At 37.8% G+C, this 25,178-nt stretch overlaps 1 protein-coding gene across 4 annotated transcripts in view; it reads left to right on the top strand.

Annotated features, from left to right (window-relative positions):
* BANK1 (B cell scaffold protein with ankyrin repeats 1) overlaps positions 1-25,178 on the top strand; it is a 317,778-nt gene that overhangs the window by 72,576 nt on the left and 220,024 nt on the right. For all 4 annotated transcript variants that reach the window (XM_067736857.1, XM_067736855.1, XM_067736858.1 and 1 more), the window contains exons 3-4: positions 10,630-10,784; positions 19,862-20,000. In XM_067736857.1, the coding sequence (XP_067592958.1) occupies positions 10,630-10,784; positions 19,862-20,000 (294 nt within the window). The remainder of the gene's footprint in view (positions 1-10,629; positions 10,785-19,861; positions 20,001-25,178) is intronic.

The raw sequence follows: 25,178 nt of genomic DNA, 5'->3' as shown, positions 1-25,178 counted from the left end.
AAAAAAACATTGCTTTTATTCAATTTGATATCAGAAATTAGAAAAGAGAAGGAAACTAATATTGAGTGCCTATCCTAGGCCTGACACATTATACATATTATTAAATGTAATCAAAACAGTCCAACAAGTAAGTCATATTTACCCCATTAAATAATTGAGGAGATGGAAGCTTAGAGTGCACAGTACTTTTTCCAAGGCTGCATGAGAAGACAGGAAGTTTCTTTTTTAGCAGGAGACATGTATCTTCTAGATTATTGTTTGTCTATCTCTCTCTGTTTCCAATTCATTTATGATGAAAGCTGAAACCTGCTTTGTCTATTAACTATTGATAGGTTTGAAGGGTCATTGGGCATTGAGGAATAACTTCTTTTTTCATCAAATCACTATAATGAAAGCAGTTCAAGTGTGATAGCAATAAAAGATTCTACCTTTTTTCAGTCTTCACCTAGTTTTGTTAATTATCAGAAAACCTGTCCTCATGCCAAATGAGGATTTACTCAATTGAAAAACAAATAAAAACAAAGTATTAAAAAACTACACTAAAATTATATTTTTTTGAAAAAACAGTATTAAAAAGTTTTGATTTTGAAAAGCATGTGCAATGCTTTAAAAATTAAATATATAACAGATTTTGCAACTTAATTCATAAAGGAAAATTTATTTTCTAATGCTTAACTATTTTATTATTTTACTCAGCTTACAATGTAATTTGATTGGTTGCTAAGAAAATGACACAAAATTATCTTGCCTTAGGATATCTATGATTTTTTTCCCCTAGCATTATATTTATTTTACAAGAGGAGAGACACCTTTATTCCGGGTGATATTTTTGGAGATTGCTTAGATCACCTGAACATGAGGTGATTTGTGATAAGCTGGCTTATTTCACATATTATCTGCAGAGCAGTGCTTCCTAACAATTTTTACATCATGATACATAAAGAAAATAATCTTTTCTGTAATTTCATTTGCATGTTGTAGAGGAGGGGAAAAGACACATGTGCTCAGTCCGTAAACTTGATCAATTCATTCCTCTATTTGAGAAATGTATATAGTTCAATCTGTAAAACAAATATATTTTCATTATAGAAAACCAGAATAAATATTATGTATATTATATATTAACAATAACTGATATTATTAGTAATACATATAGATATAATAAAATTACTGATCACTGCACCAGCCAGAAATAACCACTCTTGCTATTTTGGGTTTATATAGCTAGTCTGTTCTTATGCATTCAGTAATGTGTCTTGAATTTCTACCGCGTAGTTCTGTATATGTATACTTTTTAAAAGACTGTTTTTTAGAGCAGTTTTAGGTTAACAGCAAAACTGAGAGGGAGATAACAGAGATTTCCCGTACACTCCCTCCCTCCCGCCCCCAACAGTATGTGTAGCCACCCCAACTATCAACATCACTCGTCACAATGGTACACTTTTTTTTTTTTTTTTACCGTTTAAAAAAAAAAGTAGGATGAACCTACTTTGACACATCATAATCCCGCAAAGTTCATGGTTTACCTTAGGGTACACTCTTGCTATTGTATAATCTATGGGTTTGGACAAATGTATAATGACATGTACCCATCATTAATGGTATCATACAGAGTATTTTCACTGCCCCCCAAATTATCTGTGCTCTGCCTTTTCATCCATCCCCCTTCCACCCCAGACCCCAGCTATACCAGATCTTTGCACTGTCTCTACAGTTTTGCCTTTTCCAGAATGTCATATAGTTGGAATCATACAATGTGTGGCCTTTTCAGATTGGCTTCTTTCACTTAGTAATATGCATTTAAGTTTTTTCCATGTCTTTTCATTGTTTAATATCTTATTGCATTTTAGTGCTGAATAGTATTTCATTGGATAGATGTACCACAGTTTGTTCATTCACCTGCTGAAGGACATCTTGATTGCTCCCAAGGTTTTATGAATTATGAGTAAAGCTGCTCTAAATATCTATGTGTAGATTCTTGTGTGGACATAAGTTTTCAGCTCATTTGGATAAATACCAAGCAGTGCATTTGTTGGATTGAATGTTAAGAGTATGTTTAGTTTTGTCAGAAACCACCAAACTGTCTTCCAAAATAGCTGTACCATTTGTATTTCCACCAGTAATTGATGAGAGTTCTTGTTGCTCCACATCCTTGGTAACATTCGGTCCAGATTTTGGCCAATCTGATAGGTGTGTAGTACTATTTCATTGTTGTTTTAATTTGCATTTCCCTGATAACATACAATGTGGAGCGTCTTTTCATATGCCTGTTTGCTACCTGTATATCTTCTTTGGTGAGGTATTTGTTAAGACCTTTGGCTGACTTTTAAAATGATTTGGTCATTTTCTTATTGTTGAGTTTGAGTTCTTTATAAATGTTGGAAAACAGTCCTTTACTAAAAGTGTCTTTTGCATATATTTTCTCCCAATCTATGGCTTATCTTCTAATTCTCTAGATATTGTCTTTTGCATACATAAGTTTTTGATTTTAATGAAGTCCAGCTTATCAATTATTTCTTTCATGGATCATTACTTTGGTGTTGTGTCTAATAATCTGTCATCATACCCAAGGTCATATATGTTTTTCCCTTATGTTATCTTCTAGGAGTTTTATAGTTTCATATTATACATTTAGGACTATGATCCATTTTCAGTTAATATTTGTGATGGTTGTAAGGTTTTGTGGTGGTTGTAAGGTATCTAGATGCATTTTTTGCATGTGAATGTTTAGTTGTTCCACCATTTGTTGAAGAGACTGTTTTTGCCCCATTGTATTGTTTTTGCTCCTTGGTCAGAGATTAACTATGTTTATGTGATTCTGTTTCTTGGCTCTTACTCTCTTCCATTGACCTATTTGATTATTCTTTTGCCAAGACCTCACTATCGTGATTACTGTAGCTTTATAGTAGCTATTAAAATAGGGTAGTGTCGGTCCTCAAACTTAGTTCTTCACCTTCAACATTAAGCTGCCTACTCTGGGTCTCTTGCCTCTCAATATAAACTATAGAATCAGTTTGTCCATATCTGTAAAGTAACTTGCTGAGATTTTGATTGTGATTGCATTGAATCTATAGCTCAAGTTGGGAAGAACAGACTTCCTGACACTATTGAGTTTTTCTATCCATGAACATAGAATATCTTTCCATTTATTTAGTTCTTATTTGATTTTGTTTATCAGAGTTTTGTGGTTTTCATCATATAGATATTGTACATATTTTGTTAGATTTATACCTAAGTATTTCATTTTGAGGGGGTACTATTGTAAATGGTATTCCATTTTTAATTTCCAATTCCATGTATTTATTGTTAGTATATAGGAAAGCAGTTGCCTTTTGTATATCCACCTTATATCCTGCAATTTAGCTACAGTCACTTCCAGGAATTTCTTTGTTGATGCCTTCGGATTTACTAGACAGTCACGTCATCCCAACAAAGTCAGGTTTATTTCTTCCTCCACTATGTGTAACTTTTCTTTTTCTTGCCTTAATTGCATTAATAAGGACTTCCAGTATGATAATGAAAAGGAATGGTAAGAGTTACATCCTCACCTTGAACATGATCCTAGTGGGAAAGCTTTAAGTTTTTCACATTAAGAGTGATGTTAGCTGAAGGGTTTTGGTAGATAGTGTTTATCAAGCTGAGAAAATTCCCCTTTATTCCTCGTTTACTAAGAGTTTTTATTATGACTTTGTGTTGGATTTTGTCAAATGCTTTTTCTGCATCTATTGATATGATGATATTATTGTTTTTATTCTTTTTTGGCTTTGATTTGCTAATATTTTGTGAGGATTTTTGCATCTGTTTTTATGAGTGATATTGTTCTGTAGTTTTCTTGTAATGTCTTTGTCTGGATTTGGTATTAGGGTAATGCTGGCCTCATAGAATGAGTTAGGAAATATTCCCTCTGCTTCTATCCTCTGAAATCAGAGATGATAGAGAATTGGTATAATTTCTTCCTTAAATGTTTGGTATAGTTCACCTGTGAACCCATCTGAGTCTGGTGCTTTCTATTTTGGAAGGTTATTAATTCTTGATTCAGTCTTTAATAGAAATAGGCTTTAGGCCTATTCATATTGTCTATTTCTTCCTGTGTGAGTTTTGGCAGATTGTGTCTTTCAAGGAATTGGTCCATTTTATTTAGGTTATCAAATTTGTGGCATTGGCTTGTTCACAGTATTCCTTTATTATCCATTTAACATCCATGGGATCTAGATCTCTAGAGTGATGCACCTCTTTCATTTTTCATGTTATTAATTTGTGTCTTCTGCTTGTTCACATGCTCGCTTGCTCTCTGTCTCTCTCCCTCTCTCTCTCTTCCCCTTCTGTTAGCTTGGCTAGAGGCTTATGAATTTTACTGATCATTTTGGAGAACCAACTTTTGGTTTCATTGTTTTTTTTCTTTTTTCTCCAATTTTCAATTTCATTGATTTCTGTTCTAATTCTTATTTCTTTTCTTCTGCTTACTTTGAATTTAATTGGCTCTTCATTTTTAGTTACCTAAGGTGGAAACTTAAATTTGGTTTTAGATCTTGCTTCTTTTCTAATACATGTACTCAATGCTAACAGTTTCCCTCTAAGCACTGCTTTTGCTGCATCTCACACATTTTGCTGTTATATTTTTATTTTCATTCAGTTCAAAATATTTTTTTAATTTCTTTTGAGATTTCTTCTTTGACCCATGTATTATTTAGAAGTATGCTGTTTAATCTCCATATATTTGGGGATTTCTCAGTTATCTTTCTGTTATTGATTTCTAGTTTAATTTTATTGTGGTCTGAGAGCAGACATTGTTCACAATTTCTATTCTTTTAAATTTGTTAAGGTGTGTTTTATGGCTCAGAATGAGTTCTATCTTAGTGAATGTTCCATGTGAGCTTGCAAAAAAAAGTATATTCTGTTTCTGTTGGATGAAGCAGTCTATAAATGTCAATTATATGCAGTTTATTAATGGTGTTGTTGAGTTCAATTACATCCTTACTGATTTTCTGCCTGCTGTTTCTGTCCATTTCTGAGACAGAGGTGTTGAGGTTTCTAACTGTAATAGTGGATTTGTCTATTTCTTTTTGAAGTTTTATTAGTTTTTGCATCGCATAGTTTCACACTCTGTTGCTAGGTGTACGCACATTAAGAATTGTCATGTCTTCTTGGAGAATTCACCCCTTTATCATTATGTAATGTCCTTCTTTATCCCTGATAACTTTTCTTACTTTAAAGTCTGCTCTGTCTGAAATTAATATAGCTACTGTTGCTTTCCTTTGTTTAGTATTAGCATGGTGTATTTTTCCATCCATTTACTTTTAATCATTATATGTTTCTATATTTAAAGTGGGTTTCTTGTAAACAACATATGGGTGGGTCTTGTTATTTGATCCACTGTGATAATCTCTGTTTTTTAATTGGTGCATTTAGACCTTGGCATTCAAAATGATTACTGATATAGTTGGATGAATATCTACCATATTCATTACTGTTTTCTGTTTTGCTCCCCTTATTCTTTATTCCTATTTTTGTCTTCTACTCTTTTTCTGCCATTTGTGATTTTAATTGAGCATTTTATATGATTTCATTTTTCTACTTTTTAGCATATAAGTTATACTTAAAAAAATAATTTTTTAAGGGTTTATCCTAGAGTTTGCAATATGCATTTACAGCTAACACAAGTCTACTTTCAAATAACACTGTATCACTTCATAGGTAGTATTATTACCTTATAATAATAAAATGATCATAATTCTTCCTTTCTATACTTTATATCATTGCTTTCATTTATTTTATTTATAAACATACACAAGCATATATAGGTAAATATTTATATAAGATATGTACATAAGCATACATTATTGGCTATATTGTTGCTGTTATTATCTTGAACAAACTGTTATCTTCTAGATCAATCACAAATAAGAAAAATATTTATTTTACCTTCAGTTATTCCTTCTTCGATGCTCTCCTTTCATTATGCAGATCTGAATTTCTGATCTATATTATTTTTCTTCTCACTAAAGAACTTCTTTTTTCTTTCAGGCAGGTCCACTGATAATAAATTATCTCAATATTTGTTTGTCTGAGAAAATCTCTATTTTTCCTTCAGCTTTAAAAGATAATTTCACAGAGTACAGAATTCTGGGTGGGTGGTTTATTTCTCTTATACTTTTAAGTATTTCACTCCACTCTCTTGCTTGCCTGGTTTCTGAGGATAAGTCAGATATAATTCTTATCTTTGTTCCTCTATAGGTAAGGATTTTTTTCCTCTAGCTTTTTCTCAAATTTTGTTTGTTTTTGATTTTCTGCAGTTTGAAGATGATATCCCTAGGTATATCCCATTTTGGGGGGGGGGATTTTCCTAGTTGGTGTTCTCTGAACTTCCTGGATCTGTGATTTAGTGTCTGACATTAATTTGGGGAAATTCTCAGTCATTATTTTTTGAAATATTTCTTCTGTTCCTTTCTCTCTTTCTTCTACTTCTGGTATTCCCATTATGTATATGTTACACTTTTCATAGTTGTCCCACAGTCCTTGGATATTCTGTCAGTTTTTTTTCTTTAGTCTTTGTTCTCTTTGCTCTTCAGTTTTCAAGGATTCTATTGATATATCCTCTAGCTCAGAGATTCTTTCCTCAGTCATGTCCAGTCTTTACTAATAAATCCATCAAAGACATTCTCTGTTTCTGTTACAGTGTTTTTAATCTCTAGCACTTTCTTATGGCTCTTAGGATTTCCATCTCTGTGCTTACATTGCCTATCTGTTCTTGCATTCTGTCTAATTTTTTATTAATTTTTTTATTATTATTATTTTTTGCGGGCCTCTCACTGTTGTGGCCTCTCCCGTTGCGGAGCACAGGCTCCAGACACGCAGGCTCAGCGGCCATGGCTCACAGGCCCAGCCGCTCCACGGCATATGGGATCTTCCCAGACTGGGGCACGAACCCGCGTCCCCTGCATCGGCAGACGGACTCTCAACCACTGCGCCACCAGGGAAGCCCTAATTTTTTTTTTTTTTAAACATCTTTATTGGAGTATAATCGCTTTACAATGGTATGTTAGTTTCTGCTGTATAACAAAGTGAATAAGCTATACATAAACATATATCCCCATATCTCCTCCCTCTTGCATCTCCCTCCCACCCTCCCTATTCCAAACTCTCTAGGTGGACACAAAGCACTGAGCTGATCTCCCTGTGCCATGCGGCTGCTTCCCACTAGCTATCTATTTTACATTTGGTAGTGTATATATGTCCATGCCACATTATAGCCCTTAGCATTCTAATCAGAGTTGTTTTAAATTCCCAGTCTGATAGTTCCAACATCCCTGCCATGTCTGATTCTAGTGCTTTCTCTGGTCTCTTCAATTTGTGTTTTCTACCTTTTGGTATGCCTTGTAATTTTTCTTGATAACTAGACATAATATACTCTATAAAAAGAACTGCTGTAAATAAGCCTTTAGTAATGTGGTGGTGAGGTGTGGCAGAGAGGAGGCTTTCTAGAGTTCTGTGATTAGGTTTCAGTCCTTTAGTGAGCCTATGCCTCTGGACTGTGGACCTCACAAGAGTTTCTCAGTTTTTTTTCTCCCCTTTAGGTGAGAGAGGATTATTCCAGTGGGCTGCAGTTGGGTATTTCTCTTCCTCTGGTCGATTAGAATGTGGTAATACCCCAGCAGATTTGGCTCTGATTAACTAGTTTCCACCCAGGGCAGGCCTTGTTAAGAAGAACAGAGTGTCCTGGAGTATTTAAAGATGTTTCCGGTTCCATTGAAGCAGGAGGGCATGTTCCCCAGTATTTGCTGTGGGAATCTTATCAAGCTCCTAGAGGTAAATTTCAAAATATTGTGTTCCCCCCACCTTTTGGCTGAATTCCCCTGGAGTTTTTAACTCTCAGACTTGTCCTCATTGAGTGTCCAGCAATTTGTCAATTACGGTTCAGGTTTCTCTACCCTGGCACTGGCTGCTGGGGCCGTTTCCACTCCTGAGTTTCTGCTCTGGTAAGCTGAGACTCTCTATCCACCTGCCTGTCTCTCCAGCCTTGGGGGCAGCAGTTTGTGCTGTGTCCACGCCTCTCTTAAGAATCAAAGAAAAGTTATTGATTTTTTAGTCTGTTCAACTTTTTGTTTGTTAGGTTGGAGTGGCAACTTCCAAAGCTCCTTAAATATGGAACCTGCAGGAAATCCTATACTTCTTATTTTACTAAAATGGGAACCTACAAAATTGACAATTTTGTAACTTGATTTTTTTTCACTTATATCATAAACTTGTTCCTTGTTGTTAAATATTCTTTGATGGAATTTTAATTAGTGACAGTATCTTTTATCACATTACACATTTTTCATCTGGTCCCTTATTGCTTCAACTGCTCCCAGTTTTCTGCATTATAAACAGTGCTTCTGTGAACATTCATAGAGGTAAATCTTTTGTACATCCATGATTATGTCCTCAGGGTAAAGAAAATAGCTCTTCTTAACCTAATACCACAGATGAATTAGCAGAAAACATCCTAGATACTGCTGCAGTGGAACAACTTACACCTTTTAAGATATATAAAATGAAATCAGTTTCCTTGTTCTTTCTTCAGTTCACAAAGTGATTGAGCCAGTTCTATACAACCTTTCACTAATTTGGTGTGTGTGTGTGTGTGTGTGTGTGTGTGTGTGTGTGTGTGTGTGTATGAGAGAGAGAGAGAGAGAGAATGAGACTGCTTATGGAAGTGTTTAAAATTGTCAGAGAAATAAAGGCTGTTTCTCATTTCATTTCAAGCAAGACTGGTACTGGGAGAATCTGGAAATCCCAGGTGCTTTTGTACTTTTATTCTGTAACTTTCATAAGACAGAAAAAAAAAGAACCCGAAACAAAACTGTCTCCTTCTTAGATGTGGCATGGAGACAGCTCCTCTCCAGAGGACATCACTTTTGTTACTCTGCTTTTCTGATAGAATTACCTGTATGAAACTGCTGACTTCACTTTCTGGATGCAGTGAAACCAGAATTCTAGCCAACTTCATCTAACTTGCCTTTGACTCTTCTTCCTTTTTATCCTGTCAGTTCCCTTTTGCCAAAGACCACTAGGACACACCTGTCCTTGAACTATTTTTTTTTTGCTAGTTGCAATGAAGAGAAGGCCACCATGGAGAACCATGGGACACCTCAGGAAGACTGTATTAAGAAAAGACTCATTGTAGGATTTAGGGTTGCATTAAATGATTTGAGGAAGGGTTCCTGGAAGTAGGGCTTTGCTATAGTTTGCTTGCTGTCAAAAAGCACATGTAATTTTATGGTTTCGTGTATTAACAACTTATTGAGAAGCAGGGTAACCAGCTATACCAGTATACTTGAAACTGAGGGGGTTTCTGGGACACAGTGTTTTCAGTGCCCAAACCAAAAATATCCCAAGCAGACTGGGAGGAGCTGGTTACCCTACCTGGAAGGCAAGAGAAGTGAAAAGAGGCTGAGACTGGAATTGGTAAAGAAGCAACATCACTCACAGGAGCCAGGATTCAGGATGTTTGGTTATTTTGTGGTTTGGACAGTGTTCATGTTTTTGCCTGGATTCAGACATGATTACAAAGTGGTCTGATCTCTGACTTGAGCCATCATGGTGACAGGTGGCCTTGTCCGATGGGGATGTTCTGCAAAATTGTTGATGTTCCGTAGGAGAACAGGCGGCCACCTTCTAGCAACACCAAGGCCTTCACACGGTATCAGGCCAGTATCTAGCTGTCAGGAGCTGTTTTCCTTTTCTCCAATTCCCTTCTTTGAGGATTTGAGAGATACATTTGAGGTTGGCCTAAGATGACAGTTGTGAGAGTCTCTAGTGGTGAGAGCCTTGGTTCCAGTCATATTGGTTCTGTGCCCTAATAAAATGCTCTGGGCTTAGAAACATTCAGTAATAAAAGTATTATCCATCTCTCTTAACACAACTCTTCTTCAATAGAAAAAAGTGTCTTAATGATTGAGACGATGCTAAGTTAATAAATGTTAAGTGTTTTAAAAATCAAATACTTTTTTCCCTTCTTTGAGATTCAAAATTCACATTAGCATATTTTAGTGTTCTTAGTAATACTGCCATAAAGAAACCCAACTTATTTAATTCAGGACACTTTTTTCACAGAACACATTAACATTTTGATGAACACTAATATTTCACTATTAAACTAGTGTTTCATAGAAATACTAGTTTATTTAGTGATTGTCTCCTAGTTATGCTTTTTGTTTTTAAAATTAGAAATATATGTGAAGGGTAAATAATTGTTCTGATTTAAAATGAATAAATTTTCTTAATTATAGGCATTGAAAAGAAATAGCTTCATGTTTTTCAGATTTATTGTTTTAATATTAAGAGACAATATTAAATGGTGGTTGGATTTTTTGGGGGAAAATACTTAACTAGTGGATGAAAATATTATGTATTTGATTTAGTTTAGTAGCTTACGGTTATAATACTAGTTAACTTATGAAGCATTATTTTAATTATTAACTTTGGTTCATTTACTTTAGCTGTCTTAAACTCAGTTTGGTTGTCCCACATATTAATTGTTTAGCAATTATAAATAAGTCAATTGTTTAACAATTAGTTTTTATAGCAATGGAGGAAATAATATGGCCTTAGCTATATTGTAATCTACATTCATGAACTTTCCTCTAGGTTCTGAGGACTACCTTGAGGTCATTATTCCAACAGACCTAAGAGTGGAACATTCTGGGCAAATAAGTGAGAGAAAGGAAATTGAAGAATTATCAGAAGCTTCAAGAAGCACCATATCACAGGCAGTGGTGCTTCCCGCTGAGATTCCATGTGAGGTCAGTAAAGACACCTTGTTATTTAAGTGACTGCATTATTTTAATGGATACTGCATTTCACTAGAATGTAACTAACACTAGAAGCTACAACATAGAGGCATTTTTGTCTACTCTGTTCATGGCAATGTCCTCAGAACCCAGAACAATATCTGGTAGTAGGCATTTGATACATATTTGTTGAATAATAAAGTATTGAAACATATATGAAAGCATCATTTTATTAAATGTTACTTGATGTGTTACAAACAGATTTACAATTGCTATATATATCAAGCTATTTAAAAGAAAGTTGGATTCATATTAACCAGATCAAAGATTTTATTTTCATAAAAGGAATTACATTCTTGAATAGAATTTGAAAATACGTATTTTTTATGGCCACTGATTTTTAAACTATAAAACATATATCAAAGGCCTACATTATGAAGTGGAACTATCATAGAGCTAGAAGAGCTGGTCCTTTGGGGAATAAAAGTATAATGTTAGAGGGAGTGGATTTCTCAGGAGGTGACTGTACGAACACACGTTGCCAACATTTCTTCCTTCTAAGTCTTCATTGGACTGAGCCACTAAAATAAGCCTACTGCTAGAGCTTGACCAAAACTTGGGCTTCGTGATCTCCAGACAATAAAAAGATGCTGGTCCTCAGTGTCTGTGGTGTGCTTGACCAGGAAGAGCAAAAGATACAGGACGACCTTGAGAGCTGCATGAGAGGGTCCTTCAGGTGGACGCAAGTAGGTTAATGTGACAGGAGCTGCACTTGTCTGCTTACTGGGAGGCATATTTTGGAAGAGAATCCCCTGATCCTGATGATACCAGCAGCCCTGGGAGAAGCAGAACGTTCTGTGCAGTTTGGGAAAGCTTAATTCCCTCACCTCCAGACCCCATCCCCAAACAGGAGAATCGCCGTTTTATTATGTTATCAGTTCCAGAGGAACAAAAACTTCTTTGACACTCCCTTAAAGACCCCAGGAAATGAAACTGTACAGGTTTGAGGCAACTGAGATAGAGGATCAGGCAAAGAACAATTGCAACCTACTTGAGGAAGGGAGATCAGGCCAAACAAGCAGACCCAGTGGCTCCTATTGAGTCAGAAATAATGGAAGAGACGGAAATAAATAGAAGAGACTATAAAATGGAAATTAGAACTGTTCTCAAGTAGGGAAAGTCAAAGCAAAAAAAGAAAAAAAAACCCTCTGGAACTAAAAATTGCTCACCAGGAATTATGCAATGAGTCTAAATAGCTGCTTTCAAAAATATCTGCAAGAGTAAAATTTGAACAGTATAAAACCTTTCCATTATTAAATTGCAGAGAAATTGAAATCCAAAACTTAAACCCCACTGCCCTCCAAGCAGAGATAGCTCACTCAGATGGCTGAGCAGGATGAAGGTTCTTTCAGTAACAGAACTGTGGGCTTTTACTGACATGGATACAATTCTTTCAGACCCTCTGCAGTTAAATTATTTCAATTCCAAATCTCTCTTGGGTACCCCACTTTTTTTTTTTTTTGTGGTACGCGGGCCTCTCACTGTTGTGGCCTCTCCCGTTGCGGAGCACAGGCTCCAGACGCGCAGGCTCAGCGGTCATGGCTCACGGGCCCAGCCTCTCCGCGGCATGTAGGATCTTCCTGGACCGGGGCACGAACCCGTGTCCCCTGCATCGGCAGGCAGACGCTCAACCAATGCGCCACCAGGGAAGCCTGGTACCCCACTTTTTAAACAGTTCTAAGAGTTGAAAGGTCATATAAGATTATTTTAGCATCAGACCTACACATTAAAAAATTTAAATAAACAAATCCCTGGACCAAAAATAGTCATCCCAGTCAAAACCTTGTGTTCTCAGAACCTAGATCTTAGTATAGTCTGAATCCAAGTCCCAATTTCCAAGCACCACAGGAAAGATTATTTGTATCCAAATGAGTGAAAATCATGTTTCAGATTTGCCAGGATAACGTTCAGTCTATGCCAATTGTCTGAAAGCACAACCTGTGAACATTTCTGAGAAGTCTTTGAATTACTGGGTAAGTAGAGTCCGCTTAAGGATATGACCTTCTTTCTCTGGAAGTGATATTTTGAGACTTCCCTGCCATGGTATAAAAATCTAGAAATTTACAAGACTATCCTTGCCAGTCACCAGGTCATATTTGAGATGTGCCTCTTTCCCACCCAGTATCTTCAAAATCTATGGATTTCCCCTTGTGGTTTTATGTTTCCAGCATGCTGGTGCTGAGTTGACTGGTTCAATCTAATGGCATCATCTTCATTCTCTCTGATGACCAGAGAATTAGTTTTAGTCTCACCTGTTGCCTCTTGCTGCAGAACTGCTTGGGTCTGCGGACCTGCTCCTGGAGAAGTGCTCTCCCTGTTCCCTCCTCTGCTCTGGAGAAGCAGCATAAGTAGATAGTTTAACTGAGGCAACAGGTAAGGCTGCTGTTGCTTTTGACCCCAGGAGCCTGGCAGTATTGATCCCTCTGCTGAGTCATCTTTCCCAGCATTGTTCCTTTCCATGGATTTCGGATTTCCTGGACCTTGAAATTTTGTGCCCCTTCAAAAATAGCAGAAAAAAGGTTTTTTTCTTCAACAGTTTTTTTTCATGCACTAGTGAAGATGTGCCTGCAGTGTTCTGTTTATGTAAGTTATTCCCTATCCTTTTAAGAAATACCTAAATGAGTTTTAACAGTTTAATTCTGCTGCTTAATTTTGCCTCTTTTCTAGGATTAGCAATATTTGTTCTACTTTAGTATGTGTTAAGCTTTTTTTCTTTTTTTGGTTGGTTTGGGCCAGGATATTTGCTTTTCTAGCATATTCTTCCTGATTTTGTCTTGTATAGGGTAATTGATCACGAGAGGTATGAAATCAGTGAATTCTAAGCCTGCTAATAATAAGCACATCCATTGTTCAAATGAATCTTATCCAGTTTTTTTCCGTCATGAATAATCCACCTGGGAGGCGTTCTTCCATTGGAATAACATCTAAACCAGAACCGGACCTGGTCTGTTATCTGCTAGCTTCTTTTCCCTTTGCTGTGTATTTACTCCAAAGTCCTAATTTTATTAATTTCTCAGGCAGATTCCCTCAGAGCAGTGGTTCTTATCTGGGACTGATTTGACTGTCTCTCCCCAGGGGATATTTGGCAAAGTCTGCAGTCAGGTTTGTTGTCATAACTGGGGGGTTGCTACTGGCATCTGGTGGGTAGAAGCCAGGGATGCTGCTAAACATCTGCAGTGCACAGGGCAGTCCCCACAGCAATGACTTCTCTGGTTCAAACATGTCAGTACTGCCAAAGATAAATCCTGCCCCAGAGGATAGGAAGTACATTCATGCCTCTTAATAATAGGTCACTTTCAAATCACCTAGTAATGGCATCAAGGAGGCAGTGCTCTTCTTCAGAGGCTTGTCTGCAGTCCTGCCAGTTGTTCTATGATCACTTGTTACAGCTGCATCATCTCTAAAAAGTGATTCAGTCACTGGATTTTTTTTAAATAGATTTGGCCTGAATCTTTAAGAGAGAGCCTATGAATGTTTTCCTCAATGGCCCTCTCGGAAGTACTGCGGTTTGCTCCCAGATGCCTCTTGCCTCTCCTGTGATTTCTCTGAGCCCCAGTCACGGGTCAGGAATGGCCTCTCTATTGCTTCTTCAGTAGCACAGTCCTAAAGGGCAGTCAAGAGTGAGCTTATTTTTTCTATCTTGTTTTACCTGTGTAGGCAGGACTTCAATGTCATTCTCCCTTCCTTTTGATAGAATCTGCTGCAGTCGCAGCTTTTCTCCACCCCAAACCTCTTTACTTCCTTTGGTATAATTAACTGATATTTCTTTATATTTATGTTATTCTCCCACTGCTACTGTTCTGATAAGACTGAAATATGCTTTTAAAAGTAGTCTGGTCACTTGTTGATTTCTTGAGCAAATTTAGTTCTTAAAGTTCTAGCATAACCAGAAAAGGCCTTTTAAGGGGGCTTATCAGCGTTTGGATCTATATTAATTTCATTGTCATTTTTCTATCTGAATCCTAGAACGTGGCGTATTCCCTAATAAAGACCTTCATTTTATTTGACCTTTACTGGTGTTTAGCTTTGTGGCTGCAACCATAATATGAGACTCCAAACCTAAATCTGTATAGACCACAGATTATATAACCAGTGACTCTAGTGAAACTCTGAGAATATATAAAGGGGTGTGACTTGTAGAAGGGCCCACAGGCAAACTACAAAAACTTCAGAGATTAGCTCCTACCTCTTCACTCCTTGGCACTGAATCCAGTTTAAAACAATACACAGAAGCTAACAGCACTGCCCACTTATTTCTGACACCAAGTTACACACTAGTCCTTGGTAGCCAACCTTAACTTAAAGTGAAGTCCTGTGATTTAATTGAAAAATACAGTTAAAGCAGCAAAAGATTATTATGTGTATCAATGCCTAAAATGTCTGTGTTGTGAAGTATTACCCCTTTCGAGATAAGGTTTTACGATGACAAAAGATATTTTTTCCCTGTAACCACGTGGTTCTCAAACTAAGCAGCATATAGAGATTACTAGGGGAGGTTTTAAAAAATAATAATGTCTGGGCTTCCCTGGTGGCGCAGTGGTTGAGAGTCCCCTGCCGATGCAGGGGACCCAGGTTCGTGCCCCAGTCTGGGAAGATCCCACATGCCGCAGAGCGGCTGGGCCCGTGAGCCATGGCCGCTGAGCCTGCGCGTCCGGAGCCTGTGCTCTGCAACGGGAGAGGCCACAACAGTGAGAGGCCCACGTACCACAAAAAAGAAAAAGAAAAGTAATAATGTCTGAATCCTACCCCCAGAGATTCCGATGTAAATGGTCTGAGTTATGGCCTGGAGATTGGGAGTTTTAAAAGCTTCCCAGGTGATTCTGAAGGTGAGAATTAACAGCCAAATTTGGAACCATTGCCATAACCTAATCCTTGCTCTGCTGTCACGGGTCAGATCAGGGTCAGCTGCAGGGACTTGCACAGCGCTGGCTTAATGAGGCCCATGCACCTGTGCTTGTAGAGCTAGTGCCTATTAATTATGAATATGAAAAGAGCCATTTGTCTGTGTGCAAGTCACAGTAGTAAGCGGATATGATCCACTAGGATCAAAATCCTTTGTTACCGGTACTTAATGATTCATTAAAGCCTAAAGACACCCATCCTGACAGTCTAGAAACTCCACTACCTGTGTTGTATTGTAGACAAAGTTCCAGCCCTTTTGGTGAAGTCTCAAGGGTTGTGACCATTGCAGCGAATCTGTAGAGTCTGGAAGTGATAATTATTATAACTCTTTCTCTTTATGAATGGTCAGAGCCAAATAAGGGATAAACAGAGAAGTCAGAAAGATTGAGAGCAAAGTAACAGCTTCATAACCGGTAACACTAAATTTATGACCATTTGAGTGTCCTCATATTTCCTCCATTGAATTCAATGTGCCCAAATAATTATATCTTTAATTAAGATGCCCATAATAATTAAGGACAGGGCTGGACGAGTGCAGGCCTTCCCTCCTCCAAAGCCCCCCTTCGTGCATGGAGATGCAGGAAGCAGATGAAGCCGTGAGTCCTGAGGGGGATAAGGAGTAGAGCTTGCTCAATGTAAAAAAAGTCTTTTTTTTTTGCGGTACGCGGGCCTCTCACTGCCGTGGCCTCTCCCATTGCGGAGCACAGGCTCCAGACGCGCAGGCTCAGCGGCCATGGCTCACGGGCCTAGCCACTCTGTGGTATGTGGGATCTTCCCGGACCGGGGCATGAACCCGTGTCCCCTGCTTTGGCAGGAGGACTCTCAACCACTGTGCCACCAGGGAAGCCCCCAAAATGTTATATTTTTATAGAGGTATTCTATCTGAATTGAAAAATATATACAGATTATCTCTTATGTACCTAATTCTTAAAAGATGCCGCAACGATATGAAAAAATAAAAATAGCTTCAGGATGTTTAAAATCTATCTGGGAAGCCTAGACACAGGCATGAAAAGCGTATTAAGACCAGAGGGCGTGGCTTAGAAAGGGTCAAATGAGGAGTACAGGTGCGAAATGTTTCATGATTCCTTTGGAAGTTGTGCGCGAAAGCTGAGTTGGACCTCGATGGAGAGGATACATATGGGGACATGGAGGGAGAGGAGGAACTCAAGGGCATGCCAACGTATGTACAAACAGGAACAGCTACCTAATTAGCAGGTCCCAGTGCAAAATGAAAAGGTAGGGACCTCTGTTCAAATTATTAAGCATTTCAAGCTGCAACAGCAGAACATTAAGACAAGTGCAGCGCTCTCCAAGTGCAGGGCCTGTGAAGCTGCAGAGGTTACATGCCCATGAAGCTGGTCCCGGGTACAAATGAGGTGTCAGTGCCTCCTTGGGGGTGGTCTGTATGCTTGTCTTTTGTTGAGAACTCTTCTCTGGAAATGGTTGAAAGGTGGAGTCCTACCCTCTATTAGGTAGAGAATCTGTTGCATAAGAAGCAGCCTGTGTGAGCCCTCGTGAATGAGAATGAGTTCTCTAGGTGAATAAACACAGGGAGAGGATGCTAAGGCCCACTAAGTTTGGAAAGTGAGAGGTCAAAGTTATACAAGAAGAGACGTACTAGGGAAGAGAACTCCGAAGAAGTTTGAAGCCGAGGATCTTGGGGATCTGAGCCAAAGTGAAGTGGGAAGTCATTAAAGCTTCAGAGTAAGGAGTGAGATGTGAGCATTAGAGGAGCTGAAGAACTGCGCTGGCAGTGAGGTCCTGTGAAGAGGAGGAAGCAGTGTGTGTGGGGCACAAGCAAAGAAACAGAGAAGTGTTTCCGACATGCAGGGTGTGTGAGGCCAGAGCAATAGGTGGAATTACGGGATCTTTTCTCGATGAGCAATTTACTCGGTGTAGAGAAATTTAGTTCAAAATAATCTGTGGATAAATATTGGAGAGTGGTAGACTCCGATGGAGAAATGCCTGAAGTGGATGTGTATCAGCTGAAATGATTTTTTTTTTTTTTTTTTTGCGTTACGCGGGCCTCTCACTGCTGTGGCCTCTCCTGTTGCAGAGCACAGGCTCTGGACGCGCAGGCTCAGCGGCCATGGCTCACGGGCCCAGCCGCTCTGAGGCGTGTGGGATCTTCCCGGACCGGGGCACGAACCCGTGTCCCCTGCATCGGCAGGTGGACTCTCAACCACTGCGCCACCAGGGAAGCCCTGAAATGATTTTTTTAACATCAGCATATTTGTAGAAACACTTTTTTTCAGAGCTTTAAAAATGTAAGTTTTATTGGTGGGATTTATGCTTAGGGAGATAATATTTAATAAGAGAACTTTGAAATTAATGACTTTTGGGTAAACACAGTTTTATAAGAGCATGTAAATGAGGTTTCTGTTTATTTTGTGAAGGACTGAAATTTAGTTTGACTTTGAAGAAAGTCTTTAAAAGGTGATATCTGAGATAATCATAAAAATATATTTCATTTTAGTTATTTTGAAGGGTTAAACAGCAAGATGTAAAGAGTAGTACAGATTTTAAATTTAGATAGTTCTGGTTGATCTTCAGAATGTAACTCTCTGTATTAGTTACCCTATTTGTAAAAGAGAAAAATGATAGCCTTCCATTTTGATTTTGGGGTATGTGTGTATGTTTGTGTGTATATGTATGTGTGTGTTTGTTTTGGTTAGGATTAAAGGAAATGGCTTTATATAAAAAGCATAATTCCTAGTATAAAATAGATGCTCAATAAGTGTTTATTCCTTCTTTTTTTCTATATTAATTCTAATCTTCTTATCCTTAATTTTCTTTCTGGATTGTTTTCAAAAGGTTTTCAGTAACCCTTTATATATTACGTATATAGATTTAGCTTTTCCACCTTAATAAAATCTTGAAATTTTTAGATTTATAACCGTTGTCAACTCAATAGCCTTCACTGATACTCATCGTAGAGAGTAACCAGAGAACCTCTATTAGGTAAGATTAAAACTACACTTGACCTTTGAACAACAGGGGTTTTGAACTGCATCGGTCCACTTAAACATGGATTTTTTTTTTTTTAACATCTTTGTTGGAGTATAATTGCTTTACAATGGTGTGTTAGTTTCTGCTTTATAACAGAGTGAATCAGCTATACATATACATAGATCCCCATATCTCCTCCCTCTTGCATCTCCCTCCCACCCTCCCTATCCCACCCCTCTAGGTGGTCACAAAGCACCGAGCTGATCTCCCTGTGCTATGCGGCTGCTTCCCACTAGCTATCTGTTTTACATTTGGTAGTGTATATATGTCCATGCTACTCTCTTACTTCATCCCAGCTTACCCTTCCCCCTCCCCGTGTCCTCAAGTCCATTCTCTACGTCTGCATCTTTATTCCTGCCCTGCCCCTAGGTTCTTTAGAACCATTTTTTTTTTTTTTTTTTTAGATTCCATATATATGTGTTAGCATACAGTATTTGTTTTGAACAGGGGTTTTGGACTTCATAGGTCCACTTAAACATGGAGTTTTCTCAATAGTAAATACCCCAGTACAAAATGATCTGTAGTTGGTTGAATTGCGGAGGGTCTAATATCAATTATACATGGATTTTCCACTGTGCATAGGGTCGGTGCTCCTATGTTGTTCAAGCGTCAACTGTATTAGACATTTAAAACAATTCACCATAATTAAATTATAAGAGGTCTTAAAGCTAAACCTGTTCAGTCCTCTCATATATAGATAAATACACCAAGTTCTGGTAAAGGAAAGGGATTTGGAAAAAAAAAGGATTTGGTTAGCAACTGAATTACATTCCTTGGAGGTCTGTGAACTGATGCTCATCACCCTCAGATAGAACCTCACACACAGGGATGAGGTGAGAGGAAAAGGGAGCAGCTCTGTCCTCACTGTCTTTCCAGTTGCAAAATCTGGTGTTGGGGGAAAAAATTTGAGTATTCAATAGACATCAAGTTGAGACACTTAAAATGCTGTGAGAATCACCTTTATGTATTTCATTTCTGAATATGGCTGAAACTACGGACACAATGGAGATATATAATTATCATGTGCGACCTTTATCATTAATAAATGCACTGGGTTCTTTGGTTAATGAAAACTTTTAAAAATGCCTAATTGGGTTATATTTTTCATCTTATAGAATCCTGGTGAAATATTTATTATTTTGCGAGATGAAGTAATTGGTGATTCTGTGGAGGTTGAATTTATGTCAAATAGTAAATGCATTAGAACACGGCCAGCCCTCTGGAATAAGACAGTCTGGTGTATGAAAGCTTTAGGTAAGAAATTTTTTTTATGCTTTAATAAATATAAAACATCATTCTGAGTTTCTTTCAATAAATTTATGGTAAGTGGTTTCAGTTCCCTACAGAAACTAATATTGTTCTGCAGGTGTTTCCTGTGTTTAGCTTTCACATACCCAAGGCTGTTATTATTAAACTGGATTCGCAAAAGCACGAATGTGTAAATTATGAGAACTTAGTTTGTGTACCATGTGGTAAAATGACAGCCAGTAACATCACATACTTTATGTCAGCAGAGAGCACTTTAATGTGTCAGCTATTAAATATGGAACTAAAATTATTTGCTTTATTGTAACAGGATTAGCAGACTTTTGGATTTTCATTCATGATTTTCTTTTTTCTTCTTTACTTTTTTTGCCATGCAAAAAAAGTATATTTTTTGAGTTTATTTTTGCTTTGGAAAGCATAGTTCTTTTTCACTATTTTATCATCATGGTACCATTTCTATATACAATCTTCCCTCTTTTCCTTATTTAAATTATGAACCTAACCATTTTATTATCCAACTTTGCTTCAGCATGATAAATTGCATTGGATTTAAAATTCCAGATGGAATAGACACACTTGCTGTGATAACTGTACTAAAATCAAAATTTAATATATTAATTTCTGAATGTTTTCATATAAATGTAGGACTACTTGGTTTTTGAATTTATGATGTCCTGTTATAATTAGAGAATAAAATTACCTAACTTTATAAGTGTGAATTTCATAAAATATTTTAAAGTACAAAGATATTCAATCTTATTATAAATTTGGAAGTGTAGTAAAAAATATTTAAAATTAAAGAGTATATCAAATGCATCCTGAGCTCTTTTGTTTTCTTTTTAGACTGTAGCTATAACGAAACCCATTTACAGGGCATTTACAAATCTTCTCTGTTGTGTTGTGTAAAGCATGTGTCCCCTCTATGGATTTCCTTGCACAGCGTAGGTCAGAACTGGATTATAGAAAGGAAAGACTTTACACCAACCATTTATAAACATCTTAGACACTGCTTCCTGTCATGGACAAGGATATGCAGAAGTGAGATGAGAAATAATTCTTTGTTTCTTTGCCTTTTCTTCCAAAGCCCCTTACTTCCTTATGCCACATTTTTAAATGATTTAATGAGCAATAATTTCTAACTAATTAGTTTAGAAGTTAAACTAAATCTAGTTAGACTAAATCACTACAGAAAAATCAATATTACAAATTAAGAAGTACTTAGATAATACTTCCCAAATAGCAAATCAAAATGTCAAATAAAATTGTTCACATTAAGATTTTATGTTCAGTTTACCTAGTAGCTAAGAGCAGCGCAAAGAATAAAATGTCAAAGTTCACATGTTTTTCAGAAGAGGAGGAAACTGTAATTCCAAATTTTCCAATATATACCAGGCCATAATATTATCCATGTGGTTGAACAGCAAATTTGTACTAAAAATAAACCAACCAACCAACCATTATTTACCAGTTATGCTAATTAAACCTTTCCAACTCTTTTTTTCAACTGGTGTATTCTCGAAGTTTATGATAGATTATCTTACAAAACGTTGGCTGCTGTGTAACAATATACAATATAGTTCCATGAATAATCATGGGAATACGTATGGGACATGCCTCAGCAGAAACGGTCTTACTTTCTCTGCCTCAAGGCACAGTTTCTTGAAGTTTTTTGAACCCTAGCAAGAGCTACATTTTACATTATGACCCAGTACATACGTATGAAAACGTAATGAAAACAAAAGTTTTAAAAGCAATACTTAGACTGATGGTTTCAGCCCTGACATGTAAAGAGCTTGGAAGTTGCCCCTCCCATTCTTACAACAAGAAAAAGCCGAACAAACTGAAAATCAGTGGCTTTTCTTGAAGTCATTGGAGAACTAAGGTTGTAGGGTAAACAACCATCCCAAAATCTGGAGAGAAAGGTAAATCAAGACTGACATCTGAGATCTGCTTACCTGGAGCAGAAGTCACTGGAGCCGTAAACTGGTAGGAGCACTTCGATGGTAATTCTGATGAATTGCTGGAAGCTGAGTGTGGACTAGCTTGAAAGTAAGAAACTCCCGGGGGCTGTAGTCTTAAGAGGCACCTATAATTTTGTGGAATTTACCACCAGGAACCCCATCAGGTTCACACAGTGAAGATCTGAGAAAGATCCCCTGAAGGGCTCTGCTAGATCAGAAGAAGACTAATGGTGAAATACTCCCAGTATGTTCTCCATAACAGAGGTCTACTTTTCAGGGGAAACCACTTTACCAGAGCCTCATCCCAGCTGAGGAAGGGCATCCATCCTGTTGTAACCCCCTCTAGCCCTCACGTCTCACTTAAGGTGGGGAAGGGAAAGCTATGCCACAGCAGAAACACTTGTGAAGGTCACAGCTGAAAGACACAGGCCCACTAAAAGACTGATTTAATCATAAGATTAGACTGCTTCCCCTTCCCCCAACCTGACCATCACCACAGCAGGGTTCCAGTGTAATGGCAGTGGCTTACAGTTGAAAGTATGCAAGATGCAGAATCTTTCTAAGGAGGAGTACTTAGGGAAGCACAAAGTCAGGAGGGAAGACAAGGACAAGGACAGTAGAGGAATTTGAAGACTCTGGTACCCACAGCTACAGCAAACAGTAAATACAGCCTAACTTCTACACAGATTACTCTCAATACACACTTACCTGTTTCATTTCTTACATCTGATACAGCATGTCTGGTTTTCAACAAAAAAGTTACAAAGCATGCCAAGAAGCCAGGAAAAAACATAGTCTAGAGAGATAAAACACACATCACACCAGACAGATGTGACACAGATGTTGGAATTATTAGACAGGGAATTTTATATAACTATGATTAATATGTTAAGGGCTATAATGAAGAAGTAGACAACATGCAGGAACATTTGGGTAATATAAGTAGAGGGAAAGATATTTTATTTCTTTTCATTTTTTCAGTGTTAGAACCTACTAAGTTGATGTCGTGACGAATTAATGGGTCACAAACCACAGCTGGAGAAACTACTCTTTGGAACCGCACTGCCCAATATGTTAGCCATTGGCCACATCTGGTTATTTAAACTTTGTTATAATTCAATGAAATTTAAAATTCAGTTGCAGTATCCATATTTTAGTTGCTTCATTGGAACATATCCAATGAACATATCTCAGGAAGTTTGATTGGGCAGGACTGACCGTACAATAGAGTTCCTTTTGCTCTACACCAATTACGGAGTAAGAGGGAGTGCCCAGTGTGCTCTTCGAGGCTAGTGATCTGTGCAGAATCCGCAGTGTAGTTAAGGAAACACTTAACTGGTGGCCAAGAGGGCTGTTTTTATTCTGTATTGAACCATTTACTGGGTAACTTTAGACAAGTCTCTTGATCTTTCTGTGCCTCAGTTTTCTTATTGATAAAATAGCTTCTCAACTTACATTTTAAGTCCTCCTTTATAGGATGTTTGGAGATGAGGGAGACAATGTATAAGACAACACTGAACATCCAACTGAGGAACAAAGTGTCACTCTGTCTCTCTAGCAAATCCCTTAAACATGAGTGGCTTTTCTGGAATAACTCACATTCAGCTTCTGAATGGGGGGTGATAAACCATTTAAAAACTTCCTTCTCTTCCTTTTGGGGAAAAGAATTGAGGGGACCATCTTTCTCTATAAATACTATACTCCTCGTATTGCCCCCTCTCTCCTCCTAGTCTTCTATTTACATCTCTTGATATAAAATTTGTCCCCTTTCATTCTTGGGCAGTCATGCTTAGGAGCATTCCTAATTCTATGTCATCTCATGTATAGTCCCTGTACCCAGTGGTGACTTCCAGGACAGGAAATGATCTCAGTCAGTATCTCAGACCATCTAATAATAGTCTATAAAGATTTAAGCCTTTAAAAATTTTTTGTGCTACTTCTTTGAATACCAAATTAAAATGGAGGATCTAACCCTAAAGTGGAAACATACCAGGGACCCTTCCCCACTCTCAGGGTTCTTTGGAAGAATGTTGATGCCTCAGGTTCAGGAGATGGCCTCCATCTGTCAGTCTCTTTCCAGTCTAGGAAAACTGCTCATGTGACTTCATTTCTGATCACCTGGCTCGTGGCTCAATCAGTCACATTACTTAAAATGTGGTTTGCTCTCTGTAAATGTTCTCTTGTGCTATACCCAGAGCTTCCTGTACTGAGTCTAGCTGGTGTTGAGGGCTGGTATGGCAACTTCACAGTACTGTCCCAGATGCAGGCTTATTTCTAGTCATCATTCCATAGTCCCTAGGGTGTGGTCATAATCATCATGGAACAAGATGACCTCTAAGCCTCTTGCTATCACACCCTATATTCCAAGCAATGTGATGAAGCAAGGTGTGCTGGAACCATTGCATTTCAGGTTGCAAAATGCAATTCTACACATCTCTTCCCTACTTCACATTCAGTGATATTCCCTTGTGCACTAGTATTCTTGGGCTGCCATAATAAAATACCACAGACTGGATGGTGGCCACCTTCTTCCTCTGTCCTCACATGGCCTTTTCTCTGTGCACATGCACTTCTGGTGTCTCTTCTCATAAATCCTTATTAGATAAGGGCCCCATCATTATGACCTCAATTTAACCTTAATTACCTCCTTAAAGGCCTTATCTCCAGATACAGTCATATTGGGGGTTAAGGCTTCAGCATATGAATTTGGGGGAAACAAAATTCTGTCCGTAACACCTTGGTAGCTTGAAATTGGCCATGGTGGGAATATTTATACCACAGAAGTTGGCAAAACTATGTGTAGAAAAAAAAGCATCAGTGCTTTTTTTTTTTCTTTCTGAGAGTCCATTTATCAGCACACCACTGGGATAAAGAAATGGAGAGGGCCTCATTAAACTAAAAAGGTCTCTGTAAGACATATCTGCTGATATTTCATTAGTCAGAACTTAATCCCAAGGTCATATATAGCTGAAAGGAAGAATAGAAAATCTGGTCTTTTAAGTTGATCAGCAACGTGCCTAGCAAGAAATAAAATCAGAATTCTGTTTCTAAAAGGAAGACATCGGGGTAGGCAACTAGCATTTTCTGTTAGAGAAGGGTACCCCTCTAAGACCAACTAGAATTCTTTACTTCTTTGGAGACCTCCTCTTAACCATTATAAATAAGTGTGTATGTGTGTGTGTTAATAGACTTTCAGCATTGAGGT

Source organism: Pseudorca crassidens, chromosome 4 (genome assembly GCF_039906515.1).
Source record: "Pseudorca crassidens isolate mPseCra1 chromosome 4, mPseCra1.hap1, whole genome shotgun sequence".
Lineage (NCBI taxonomy): Eukaryota > Metazoa > Chordata > Mammalia > Artiodactyla > Delphinidae > Pseudorca > Pseudorca crassidens.
Note: the sequence above shows the minus strand (reverse complement) of the source record. Positions and strands in the feature narration are given on the sequence as shown.